This window comes from Taudactylus pleione, unplaced genomic scaffold (assembly GCF_031769625.1).
Source record: "Taudactylus pleione unplaced genomic scaffold, aTauple2 ptg001109l, whole genome shotgun sequence".
NCBI lineage: Eukaryota > Metazoa > Chordata > Amphibia > Anura > Myobatrachidae > Taudactylus > Taudactylus pleione.
In genome coordinates this window covers 247,828-262,004 of record NW_028285510.1, presented here as the reverse complement: position 1 = coordinate 262,004, position 14,177 = coordinate 247,828, and the positions used below count along the sequence as shown (strand labels likewise).

At 46.3% G+C, this 14,177-nt stretch overlaps 1 protein-coding gene across 1 annotated transcript; it reads right to left on the bottom strand.

Annotated features, from left to right (window-relative positions):
- Nucleotides 1-6,953: 6,953 nt before the first annotated feature.
- On the bottom strand, nt 6,954-14,177 carry LOC148453702 (gamma-crystallin M2-like). The gene is made up of 3 exons (XM_088461835.1): nt 14,035-14,177; nt 9,957-10,199; nt 6,954-7,259 (listed from the first exon to the last, which is right to left on the bottom strand). The coding sequence occupies exons 1-3, from the start codon at nt 14,041-14,043 to the stop codon at nt 6,984-6,986; spliced, it is 528 nt and encodes a 175-aa protein (XP_088317961.1). The 5' UTR covers nt 14,044-14,177; the 3' UTR covers nt 6,954-6,983.

Sequence of the window (14,177 nt, the reverse complement as noted above, 5' to 3'; positions counted from 1 at the left end):
AGTTACCCTGCACCCATACTTTTTTTTGTCCCACAGAGTAGCGCTGCTGAAAACGCCAGGAAAATGGCCGCCGTGGCCATTTTTCCGATGTTTTGCACATGTGCAGTAGGAGATAACCGGAAAAATGGCTGCCGCACTATTTTCCTGGTGAACTGCACAGGCTGACGGCAGCCTGGGAGAAAGGAGGGGGCACCGGACGGGGAGTGAACACGGGCCTCCTCCTCTCTTAATACGCCCCTGGAACTACTCCTACTTCATTTACTGAGTGGCACTGCGCATGTGTCCCAATGGTATTCGTAAGAGGTGCAGCACCGCTTTGGACGTGTGCACTGTACAGTGTATGGGGCATTACTGGGTGACGACTAGGAGGTAACAGCGGGGCGGCCAAATAGACGCAGACAGACGCAGACAGACGCAGACAGATGCTGTATATGATGGGAAAGTTGCAGGCATGTCGCTCAGGTTCTGCATCTAGATGGAAGGGGGAGGGGAGGCACAGCTTAGGTTACCCTACAGATATGTTTAGTGAAACACTAGTAAAGGGACCCAGCCCAAGTGGCCCATATGCTGAGTTCCTCAATCTGCACTACCCCCCCCCTCTGAATGCGACTGGTGCTCGCCCTGACCTCTGCCATCCCCCCTGCTTCCTACCATCCTCCACCACCTCCATTTTTCTCCATCCAGTCTGTCACCCTCATACTCCACTCCATCCTTCATCCGCCAAGCACCAGGCCCCTGTACAGCCCCATCCTGCTCTCATACTTATCAAGTTCCACGCTTCTCCACTAGGTCTGTCCCTTCGCCCTCGAATTGGCAACCATTGGGGGGAGGGGCACATGAAGGAGACGAGAGCTCTTGCCAGGAGACAGAGGGGGTCATTCAGACCCGCTCGTGAGCGGCAGTACGCTCGCAAGCGGGTCGATGTTCCCCCACTGCGCATGCGCACGGTGGAGAGAGCTCCGTCGTGCGCATGCGCGAGACCCGGCGAGCGACGGGCTCTCCATCGCTCCGGGTCTCGCACCAAAGGGGGCGTGCTGTCGATGTTGATTGACAGCACGCCCCCTTTGGTGGGCGTGCCAGGGGCGTGCCTGCCAGACGGAGAACGCCTACCGTCTGACGCCGGCCCCACTGACATCACTAGTGATGTCAGTGGGAGTGATTTGGGCTCTGATAGAGCCAAAATCACTGCAGGGCTTGCGGCAGCGAGACCCTACCGCAGGGTCTCCGTCGCAAGCCCGATGGTCGCGATGGTCAAGACCATCGCGACCATCATCATGGATGCTCGCTATAGCTGTGGGTGGTAACCCACAGCTATGCGAGCATCCATGAGGACGCTCCAAAAAAAGGTAGGAGGGCCCTGATTCAGAGCGAGCGCTCTGGTCAGAGCGTTCAGCTCTGAATCAGGCCCAGAGTCCGATAAGAGCCCATCCCAGCGAAGAGATGGAAGCAGTGTGATAGCATAAAACTATGACACTGCTTCCTGGTACGGGTGCCCAGCACACACTGCGTATGCCCAGACAGCGCATGCATCACCGGGGGCCGTCAGGAGAGGGATCCTCTGTAAAGATTTGCAAAATTGTAGCCCATAGGCTACTATAGGGTAACACCATCTGGAGATGGCCATTTCCTTTCAGGGCCAAGCTCCCATGGGGATGCATCTGTGAATGCAAATGGAGGAACCATGTCAGATATCAGAGATCCCTACTGCGATCCCTCCATTGTACAGCCGGGGATGATTAATATTTGTGGATACCCCCGAAAACAGCTGTATTTAATAATAAATAGGCCCTAAAGTAATTTCCCAAGATTATTTACACTATGTGACATTATATTATTTGTGCTATTAGTTTATGTGATACAATTACTGTACAGCACATGAAATACGTAATCTCTGCTTTATTTAATAGAAGTCTCCCCAATGTACATGAAATACGTAATGTCTGTAGTCTCCCCAATGTACATGAAATACGTAAGGTCTGTAGTCTCCCCAATGTACATGAAATACGTAAGGTCTGTAGTCTCCCCAATGTACATGAAATACGTAATGTCTGTAGTCTCCCCAATGTACATGAAATACGTAATGTCTGTAGTCTCCCCAATGTACATGAAATACGTAATGTCTGTAGTCTCCCCAATGTACGTGAAATACGTAATGTCTGTAGTCTCCCCAATGTACGTGAAATACGTAATGTCTGTAGTCTCCCCAATGTACATAAAATACATAATGTCTGTAGTCTCCCCAATGTACGTGAAATACGTAATGTCTGTAGTCTCCCCAATGTACATGAAATACGTAATGTCTGTAGTCTCCCCAATGTACATAAAATACGTAATGTCTGTAGTCTCCTCAATGTACATGAAATACGTAATGTCTGTAGTCTCCCCAATGTACGTGAAATACGTAATGTCTGTAGTCTCCCCAATGTACGTGAAATACGTAATGTCTGTAGTCTCCCCAATGTACATGAAATAATCACTGTCCAACTGAATCGTCTTTGTTTATACCCTGAACAATATACTGAAGCATTTTATGTGTAAAACTCACCAATGTGAAATACCTGAAATTACATTTATTCTTTACATTGAGTGGAAAATAAAAAATATCATAATGCGGTTTTATTCTAATATAAGATGGTATTTTTTTTCCAATGATTACAATAACTGGAAGCGGCATTGATCCCTGTAATTGCGTATTATGGGCGGATTATGAGTCGGGAATAAAGTAAAAAATCGCAGGTAACTTTGGGCCTGATTCACATATGGGCTCTAAAGCAATCTCAGTTCCGTTCCCATACGCAGCTGCTGTGTGTAAATGCGCTAATGCTTTAGCCGCCGGGATATGTATGGAAACACTCACCGCGGCCATCGCAAATCCAAGCAACGGCTGACCAGTACGCGGCCACAGATAAATAAATTACCAGCTATCTGAGTAAATATATGGTCACGCAGAATGGGCGCCTGAACTGAGATGCTGGCGCCATGTTTTCTGCGTACGGGATCGCAGTAGTATGCTGAGACACCGCGGCACCCCTGTGTCTTTGCTGCCGCTTCCCGTAATTGCCCCCAAATGGTCCCTGACTGTCAAATCCTCCCTGCGAGCAGCATCGCTAAGGTACCTGGGCTCGTTGCCACATGCTTAGTAAAACAATAATCGCTCAATTGTGTAAATATCGGCTTTGTGTTCACATCTGAATCAGAGCCTTTGTACCTTGGTAGAACCAGGCGGCACTACAGGTGGTTCAGATGTAAGATGTGCAGAGAGATTAAAGCTGGGTACACAATAACAATACACGATCATCGTATAGTATGTGCCACCGATTCATCACTGATAAATTGTCTGGTCGTCTCTTCCAAACCTGTTCAGCGGCACGTCCGATGAGACGATGCTGCATCCGATGCTGTGCAGTAACAATACCCCTGTAAAGATATAGGGCCTGATTCAGAGCTGCTCGAAAGCGGCCGCTCGTTCGCTCTGAGCGATGTTTGCCCAACTGCGCATGCGTACGGATCGTTATACGCAGTCAGTGCGGTCGAAATTCATGTGCTCGCAAAATAGCGAATGCCTGATAATTTGAGTGACAGGAGGAGGCGCATGTGGGTGGTAACGGGGGAAGGTGCTTGAAAACCGGGAGTGGAGATCAGAACGCAGGCGTGCTTAAAGGTCAAAACGGGCGTTTTATGGGTGTGCATAATTAATACAGCAGCGTCACTGACCACGTCACTGGGTTATTTTATAGCCAGAACTGCTCGCAAAATTGTGGTAGCAAAAACCAACCACAAGAATAGCGAGCAGCTCATATGTACTCGATTAATCTAATAAATAGCGGACATGACGTAGGATGCGAGCGGCCACGGGGGCGTATTTTTTAAAAAAACGACCGCAAGTTTGGTTCGCTCGTTCAGACCTAGAGGCGTGAACAGACCGCAAAGAGCGAATGGTTGATTTGAATAGCCACCCCTATTTTCTGGACTAGCGAGCGCTAATTGCGTCCGGCTCTGAATCAGGCCCATAGTGTCATTGTACAGCGCAACGTGTAGTGTGTACGCTGATACAATATATCACTACATCGCATTGGACCATCGCTAGGTCGACGCGTTGTTCTAAATTGCAGTGTAAAAATAAAACTGTCCAGCATTTGTGGGCTACATGCAAAAGCTGCCAGTATTTACCCTGCACGTAAAAAAATAATAAATGTTTGTGCACCGGCCCTGTGCATTGCCGCAAAGTAGATTTTTTGTTTTGTTTTATGCTTTGCTCTTTGTATTCATTTAAAATGAGCAGAAGGAAACATGAAACTTCTTTAGAATGTAAGTTCTCTCGAGCAGGGCCCTCTTCCCTCATGTGCTCCTCTTTACATTTTCTTCTACTCCTTACTCCCCATAAGGGCACCTAACACCTGACTGCCAACTCCCTGCTGCTTGTTGTGAGTGCTTTAATCGCTATTGCAGCAATGTATATAAATCGTGTCCTTGTCCTGCACTGTAATGTACTGTAAGTTACTTGTTTCTTGTTCACTTACTAGTTTTATGTACTATATAAGGTGCTGCGGAACACTTGTGGCGCCATATAAATAAAGGATAATAATAATAATAATAATCTGAGTTATCTTTAATAAATAAATAAATACATGTGGACCACACAGGAGATGTGTACAGTCCAGTGCTGCACTATATAAATGGCAGTGTAATATCACCATCTAGTGTTAAAAATTCAGAATGCATGCTACAGTAACCCTTCATTAATTCCTGTCTGATTATGTTTCAGGGATTTTCCCAATCATGCACAGGTGATTCAATGTATGCGCCTGAGTCAGAAATTATACCATTTGGTCACAGGAGAAAATGAATAATTTAGAGGTCATTTAGGAACAGCTGTGAAAATTTCCAACAACAGATATTGTAACCAAAATCTTGGACATTGCTTCCTCTCAGCCATGTTTATAAGTCATATCCACGTCCTGCAATGTTCTGTACTGTAAGTGACTTTTTTCTTGATTTGTTCATACTGTTTCTGTCTATGGGCCTGATTCAGCAAGGAACGCAAGTCTGCCTACGCACGCACCAGGCCGCTGGGAAAATATGCTAATGAATGCAATTGCAATGCCGCCACAGCACAAAATGCAGATGCCCAGCACTACATAATGCCGCCCCCTTACCATTACTTACAGCCACAATACCTTGCAAGACAGCGAAAACATCGGCAACATCGAGAACCATCGGAACCATACGCACAAATGTCGTTGACCAGACCTCACTCAGAAATTGCTAAACTTCCTGTCGGTATCTAGTACTCAGGCTGCGTAAGCCGTCGCCGGGGATTAATTATGCACGCCCCTGTAACGGCGTCCAAACGCACAGGCAGGCCAGCATTTCTCTGACCACCCCCCCCTTCACCAACCACTAACGGCCACTTCCTCTCAATCACTTTATGAGGGGACCGCGTGCTCATTGCGAACGCTTCCCGATCACAGCGGCCGGTTCGCACACAAGCACTGTGATATATATACAGAACACAAACATCAGCCAGGTGCGCTTGAATTTGCGTCTGCGATCCTTGCTGAATCAGGCTCTATGGCCCTGATGCAGACCCGCTCGATGCCGGAGGAAGCTCGCAGGTCTGAAGGGCGTGTTTTTTTGTGTCCAGCCTCCTGGCCGCTCGCTAAGCTGTGGATGACCACCCACAGCTTTATCCACCCACCCACCACCCACAGCGACCATCGGGGCTTGCAACGAGACCCTTGTGGTAGGGTCTCATCTGCCGCAAGCCCCAGTGAGCTTCCAGCTCTAATAGAGCAAGAAGCTTACTACTGACATCACTCGTGATGTCAGTAGGGCCACCCCCAAATGGCAGGCGTTCCATCGGGAACGCCTCCATTTGGCCTTCCACCCCCCCCTCCCCGCCTAAAAAATGAGGCGAGCTGTTGATCAACATCAGCCCCATTTGTAGCGAGCCCTGGAGCGAGAGAATTTCTCTCTTGCTCCGGGGCTTGCGCACGTGCAGTGCGCACGTGGCGTGTGCGCACTGCCCAGCCATCGATCCTCTTGTGAGCACATAGCGCTTGCGAGCGGGTCTGAATCAGGCTCTATGGGGGTCATTCAGACCCGGTCGTTAGCGCCGATGCGCTCGGACCGGGTCGATGGCCCCCCACAGAGCATGCGCATGACGGCGCCGGCGCCGTCGTGTGCATGCGTGAGACCCGCTACGACCGACAGTGCCGGTCGTAGCGGGTCTCGATCCAAAGGGGGCGAGCTGTCGATGTTGATTGACAGCTCGCCCCGTTTGGAAGGCGGGCCGGGGGGGGGTGGCAGCCCAAACGGAACGCCTACCGTTTGGGGGAGGCCCCACTGACATCACTAGTGATGTCAGTGGAGAGCTTCCGGCTCAGACAGAGCCGAAAGCTCTCCGGGGCTTACAACAAGGGAGACCCTACCCTAGGGTCTCGTCATAAGCCCTGATGACCATCACCGGAGCGGTCGTTAGAGCGAACGCAACAGAGGCGGGTGGTCAGGATGCAAGTGGCCGCCCAGTTTCTGAGCGACCGCTTGCATCCTCCGACCGCCTCTGAATGAGGCCCAATGTACCTTGTAAGGCGCTGCAGGTCATTGGCAGCCAAATAATTATGTTTAAAAGAACAGGCTAAAAAAGTTCTGAGAAACCCAAAGTAACTAATCCCGACAAACCAGATTCAAGAAGCTGGATTCTATAAAAATAGTGTTAAAGAACAAGAGGCTCATTGGATGTTATGGTGCCACTGCCAAAATACAGCAAACAGGATAATAAAACACTGCTTAATAGGGGATTCTTAGTTACATTTGAAATGTATGACCTTGATTAACAGATTATTGGACTTGGTCTTGATTTAATTTGTATTCGCCTCTTTATCTTAGAATTTTAAGTTACTTGAAAAAAACCTAATGAATTAAAATAATGCGTCAAGATTGTGTATGAACTGATACATTTATTAAAGCGTTCCTTCATGGCATTAGTAGCTTTCCAAGATGGGCCGGAATGACCCAACCCTGCCATTCACTGCGCCCCAATCACTGAACCTTCTGTACTCTCCTGGCTTCAAGAGATATTGCCTTCCTTTGTAGTTGGGCTCCTCGTAGAAGATCCAGTTCCCCTGAATGACATGGCAGGAGTGGATGTCATTATACCGGAACTGTTCGTGGACATTGGAACAATTGTCAGAGAATTCCATCGTTTGCCCCTTGAAGTCCTCTTTCTCATAGACCTTGATCTGTTGGGAGCCTCGGTGCTGTAACGGGAAAATGGTGATTTAATGCGTGCAACATTCTAAAGAGCTGTCAGTTCATTCCAGAGCTGATAACCACACAATATACTCATCACCCACCCCATTCTGCATGGAAAAGATCCGTCACATGCATTTGTCCTATTACCATCTGTACGCTACCATATTAGCACGGAAGTTGCAACACTCCCATTACACCCCCACTAGACAGAACAGTTCCGTGCGTCCGGATGGTCGCCACCCTGTTACTCTCTCATTTCACGGAAAGAGTGGTCAATCCATGCGCTCTTGCAATCATCGTCCCTCTACGCATAGCTTGTCCAGCGCTATGACGATCTCTTTCTATGGTGCATGAGCAAGAGTCTAATGCCTGCCGCAGAGGAGGGGGGGCTCCGCACAGTGGCTGCACATAGGACCCCTCCTCTCTTAAAATGCCCCATTTCTGATACCGTCTGCCCTATTCGCAGTAGAATTGTTGAGCGTGCATTTTGTGTAATGCGTCATAGAGATTTTCAGTAACCAATAATCGCTCCACTACGTGATCATCATCATTGCGTTTGAATTGTGAGCAGCTCTGTATCAGGCCGGTAGCGTACACCCAGGATACGTATGTTTCTGCATAGGTAGCACTGGTGGCTATTTGCTGACATCTTCTCATCACTGGCGCATACTGCGCCTCCTTATAGCAGGTACAGAGGAGTCGCCTCCAAACAGGCACATTTGCAAATACTTGCAGGTCTGCGTGGGCCGTATTCGCCCTCCCTGGGCCTCTTCCCACCACAGTTCTACCTCGTCACCAAATAATGATAGGTGCACCCATATTTGCTAGCTCTTGTTTTCTGAGCATATGTAAAACCATTTCACATACTGTATAACAAAAGTACATATCATGTGTTCTGCAAATCAGCGCACGTCCAACTCTCCTGTGTGTTTAATGTCATAGTAAGAGGGAGGATTGTAAGGTGAGACATGTAGGAGTAACAATTTAGCTGCATGTGAAATCACACATTTCTCCATTTCATTAGATAATGCATCAATTGTATCTAGTGCCCATCATTAAAAACAATTAGAAAACCGTGGTTAAGTAAATCACCAATTGATACACTATGTAGACAAACATGATTGGACTCCCCAGCGTTTCAGCTAGTTCGGCATGGGTCCACGAGCTGTAACGCATGGTCACATTAACTCTGAGGAGTATAGAGATTGTTCTCGATAACTCTGTGCTCCCTACATGGTGGCAGGTTCTACGGAAATAATGAATGTTTTTATCAGGACGACAATGCCACCTGTCCTGTTTCTAGGGTGACGCTGGACTGGTATACAGAATATTCAGTTACCCGGAAGGACTGGTCAGCTCAGAGTCCAGATCTTACCCCCAATGAGAACCTCTGGGATGAACTGGAGCGATGGGTGCATTCTAGGTCAACTCGACCTTCTTCAGCATTCACAGTTGGTCACTGGGCCTGATTCAGAGCCGGATGCTCTTGAAGAGCGCTCGCTTTGAATCAAGACATTTTTTTTTTGGATGCGGCCTCCTAGCCGCTCGCTAACACCCACAGCTTTTGCGAGCGGCCTGTACCCCACCATCGACCCGCTTGCGAGTGCTATCCGCTCGCGAGCGGGTCTGAATCAGGCCCACTGTACATAAGGCGGAATGGTAACACATACCGCCTGCTGCTGTCCAGGGACTTGTGGCCAGTTTGCCAAGAGGGGTGTCTCCAGTAATCACTGCACGTGGTGACCTACACAGTACTGACGTCACTAACATCTCACTGATCTATTTACTGTCACTGTCCAATCACTTTTGTCTACATAGTGTACAGTAGTTACAGTAACTGTTCCTGCAGGCCGTTCATCTTGCGCAGGGAATTTCCAAGCGATAATTTTGCCTAAAATGTGTTTCTGTGATAAAGGAGGGTTGTGTTACCTCTATTACATTTCTTTATGCAGATGCAGAAGCCTGCTGCTCCCTGACTTAATAGGTGCCCACATCAGTATTCTATGCTGGCAGGTGATAGATGCCCTCTGTCTGCCTCACGTAAATGCCCTATTGGATGATATGATACTGTTGCAGTTTTTTGACACCATCTGTTGTTACAGGGTCATTTGAAACATTACTGCTTGTTTGGTGATCTGTATTTATAGAAGTCTATGGACCTAATTCACTACAGATTGCAATCGCAATTACACATGCAATCGGCCGATTGTTGCATGTGTAGTGTTGTGCATCGCTGTGTGCGTGCGCGAACTAGCCACTGCGATCGGGACTGCGATCGCAGAGACTACACAAACCCATCGCAGAGTGATTGACAGGAAGTGCCATTTGTGGGTGGTGAGGGGGCAGGGTGGTCAGCGAAACGCAGGCGTGCCAGTGCATTTGAAAGCCGTTACAGGGGCGTGCATAAATTATCCACTGCGATGCCCTACGCAGCTCAAGTGCTTGCGATGAAGTTAGGCGTACGATGAGTACGGGTTGATTGTACTCGATGTTACTGATGGTTTCGCAGTCTTGCTAAATACGGATGTGTGTAAGGTAAGGTGGCATCCTCATATGGTGCTGCGATGGCATAGCGATCACAAAGGATTAGCATATTATCGCAGTCAGACTGCGTGCGTAATCGCAGTTGTGTTCCGTGGTGAATCAGGCCCTTTGTACATAAGCAGAGTGATGCAGAAAGGACCTGGATTCTGGGCACTTACTGGCAAAATCATGCGGCACGATCTGATGCAGTCGTTGAAACCCATCCACCGCTGGTAATCAGCATAGTCCCCCTTCTTCAAATAATACTGATATCCCATAAAATTAGGGCACTCGTAGATCATCCAGCAGCCATTCTCCACCCGGATGGAGTTGCACTGACCGACATTGGCGTGAAGATCAGAGGAGTCGGAGCTGCACTCATAGGAACGACCCTGGAAGTTTTTGTCCTCAAAGAAGATGATCTGCAACAAAAAGAGCATATTCTGCATATACTGCATTCAGGATAATCCAAGTATGATCATTGTAGGATTGAGCAACACTAACATGCAATAACCAAAACTTCATCAAAACCAGTGCTAAATGTATCATAACTGATCAAAATATGCTTCCAATAATAAACATTAGTTAAGACTCCTGGGGATCGGTATGAAATACCGCCGGACCTATGTCAAATCCCGTCGCTGCAAGCCCGGCACCAGTGAAGATCCCGACTGCACTAAGGGTAAGTACTAATTAACCTAACCCCCCTAAATCCTAACCCTCCTTTAGGGGTGCCTAACCCTAACCTCCCTCCCTAGTGCCTAACTCTAACCCCCCACTAAGTGCCTAAGCCTAACCTCCCCCCTTCCCCGCTGCCTAAACCCAATCCTTCCAGGGGGGGTGCCTGACCCTAACCTCCCCCCGGGGGTGCTTAACCCTAACCCCCCTTCCCCTAGCCTAACCCTAACCTCCCAGGGGGGTGCCTAACCCTAAGTCCCTCCCAGCATCCGCCTTACCTTCAATTGGTATGCCAGGCGTCGGGCTCCCGGCATAGGTAAAATGATAGGTATCGGAATCTCGATGCCTGTCATTAGACCCCTGCTGGGATTAGACAGTTGGGAAGCTGGCAGTCGGCATTTCAACTGTCGGCTTCCTGACTGCATCCCGACTCCTGTACATATTTGCAACCTCAGAGTAAGTAAAAAAATAACATGTTATTGATATGAACATTCCCCAAGGAATTTTTCAGAGGAGCCAGTATAACTAAATAATGTTTCATATGTATATGTGCAAAACAATGATTCCAGGTTTAGTGGCATTATTAACTAAAAGGGAGTAACAGCCTATTATTGAGAGCAATTAATAGAGGCACTATGTTGGTTTTATAACATGTTATTATAACAGCATGGGCTCTGGATAAGTTTAAAAAAAAGATTTACATTTTTTTTCAAAATATTGTAGAATTTTTCTGGGCCCCAAATAAAACCGGAGATCGCAATAGAGATTACGTGAGTGTAGTTCTGCAGTTTCTGTGTTTTGTTTCCGTTCATTTGAAATTTGTTTTGCATTTACACATTGTGGGCCTGATTCTGGTTCGGAGGTCGCGGCAATGTCGCACTCAGTGGAGCGATGTTTTTCATCTGCGCATGCCTCTGAGTCACCCCTAGTTTGCGTTCTGATGGTGATCTTACAGAGACGCAGTACAGATTTGGATGCATGGTAGCAGAACTGTATAGGCAGTGTATGGGGTGTTCCTTGGTCGTAAAGGGGAATGGTTAAAAAGACGCACGGAGAGGTAGCACTAGCAACTTATAAGCATGTAACAGGTGTGTCGGGAAAAGCAGTTGCATACAGAAATGCTCAATCACTCACGTCAGAGGCTTCTATCATAAGGCTGGTACTAGTTTCAATGGTGGGAATAATGTTTTGTCAAAAGACACACCAAGTTGAATTTTAGCATCTACTGATGCTGGCAGTGGGCATCTCAGTCCTTGCACATTCGTATACCAGGGGGAGGCTTTGTAGTGGCATTAGCATAAATTTGCAGCTGCATCTGTGGCAAAAAACATAAGGATGACCACGGTTGTGTCGAATCAGAATCAGGCCCTATGTTTATATGTCAATTTGCTATAAATATTTTTATTCGATAAAGTTCTGTGTTCGTGTTCTTAAAGAATGAACATGTCAGAAAGGCTTGTTTTGTTTCTTCTCATGCTACATTTATTCTGAGATTGTTTAATTTATAGTACGTTTTATGCTTGCACTTTGTACTTTTTTGCCCCCAAAAAAGAAATTACTTTTTTGGGGTGTTCCTCACTTTTTTTTTAGGGATTTTTTTTATGCAGTTGTCCTTTGGGGGCCTGTCCCAAGGGTTCTGAGTGGTTTCCCCACCTTTGTACCTCAAAATAAAAAAAAAATGCACTTCTTTTCTCCTGATATTCAGAGGCAAATCTTTTTTTGCGTATTACATTGCATACACTTTCCACGTACACGAAAAGTATTTGGAATTGAATACGGAGATAGGTTTCCGACACGCAAAAAATCACAATCGCGGATCTAGGGCTTTTCACATCTATTTGAAAACGGCCCATAGAGGCAAAGTGACAGCCATTCACTCAGTCTTAGATTGTCCAGTCAGGTTACCAAACTATGGCCCCCATTTATCAACAAGTTATATCACTCAAAACGAGTGATAAAACTCACTGTGTATGATAAATGGTGCTCCAGCCAATCAGCTCCCAACTGTAATTTTTCTAACAGATGACAGTTGGGAGCTGATTGGCTAGAGCACCATTATCATACACAGCGAGTTTTATCACTCGTTTTGAGTGATAAAGCTCAATGATAAGTGAGGCCCTAACTATATACTAAGCCTTGGATGAAGACAGAGTGAACGGAGATAAAGTACAAGCCAATCAGCTCCTAACTGCCATGTCATAGGCTGTGTTTGAAAAATGACATTTAGGAGCTGGTTGGCTGGTACCTTATCTTCGTCGAATTTATCTCCATCTAAGGCTTAGTAAATAGACCCCCAAGTAATGAATCAGGAGGCATTAAAGGGCCACTACTGGGGGTTCTACTGATGAGAAAGCTCCGCAGTGTAAGGGAGCTAATGATGTGGTCTTCTTGCAGAGTTACAAACATATTATATAAACTAAGTAAAGTCCTAAAGCCAGAATAGTTTTACTCATTTGCCCCTTAATGTGTTCAAAGACTAAGGGAAAATAACATTTGAAGGATTAAGTGTTTGATTCATAAAAACAAAGGAATTATGGAGTTATTATTTACCCACAGCTCACTGTAATCAATGTGCTGTGTCTGCCTGGTGCTTCATCTCAGGAGGGGGCTGTGGGCTGAGCGTGTGGAATCCCAGCTGCAAATGTTGGTGTGTTGAACTTACTGGATCATTTTCAAAGGTTTAGTATATTTTGAATATACTAAACATTTCCACCAGTATGAAACTTGAAGGAATTAACATGTAAAGTCTGGATTCCCTGTGCAGGTGTGGAAATGTTTAAGGCAGCTTCAAATTAAACCCAAACCTCTGCGTCGTCCTAATTCTCAATGAGCACATTATTAATATATCAGGTGTGATGAACATACAGCAGCTCTGTCAGTAACTACCAATAATCTGAGCTGTAGAGGAATAAATTCATAGCTATAAACTTCTATAAAACTAACAACATCCAGTCTGAATGAGTAAAAAAAAATTCTTAAGTAACTTTTGTGGATTTTCCGTAGTATCTTCACAGCTACAAATTCTGACGCATTTCACAATCCCGGGACTTTCATATAGTCCACTGTGTGCCTACACTTAGCACATTAGCTAAGTCACTCTCTGAGCCACATCAATGAGACTCCTACTAACTTCTGCCAACAGGACGGTCTTCATGTGTTATATTGTCCAGTCCCTGTTTTGCTCTTAGCAAGTTTTAAGATGGAGCCAACACAGTGTGAACTGTATAAGTAGATTAATACTCAACGACTATTTATAACTTGTCCCACTGAGAACTGTTATGTGAGAAATACAGTAAACTTACTGCAAAAGTGCTACCAGGTCTTACATCTGCAAAGTAAATCGCACGACCTCTAACCCCGTCACCTCTGTCATTAATATAAAACACAGAAACTTGTATTGTAATTGGGCAAATGTCACGGATGAGTACGCCGTGTCCTATGCCGAATTGTATAAATAAAGCTTCTTGTATGCTAGAAGGTTATACAGTTTATACAACTTACATTTAATAATACTAATACTACTACTACTAATAATAATGCTACATGCAAGTACTATGTAAAGTAACAGTCTGTTGTTACCTTTCCCATCCTGAAGCCAACACACAACGATGGACTCTGCTGTTGCCAGTAGGGGATTTATTTTATGTCCTTTAAATACTCTGTTCAGTAAATCCGCGGTCGGCGCAGCACATTGTCAATTTATACTGTGAACCTTTTTTTTA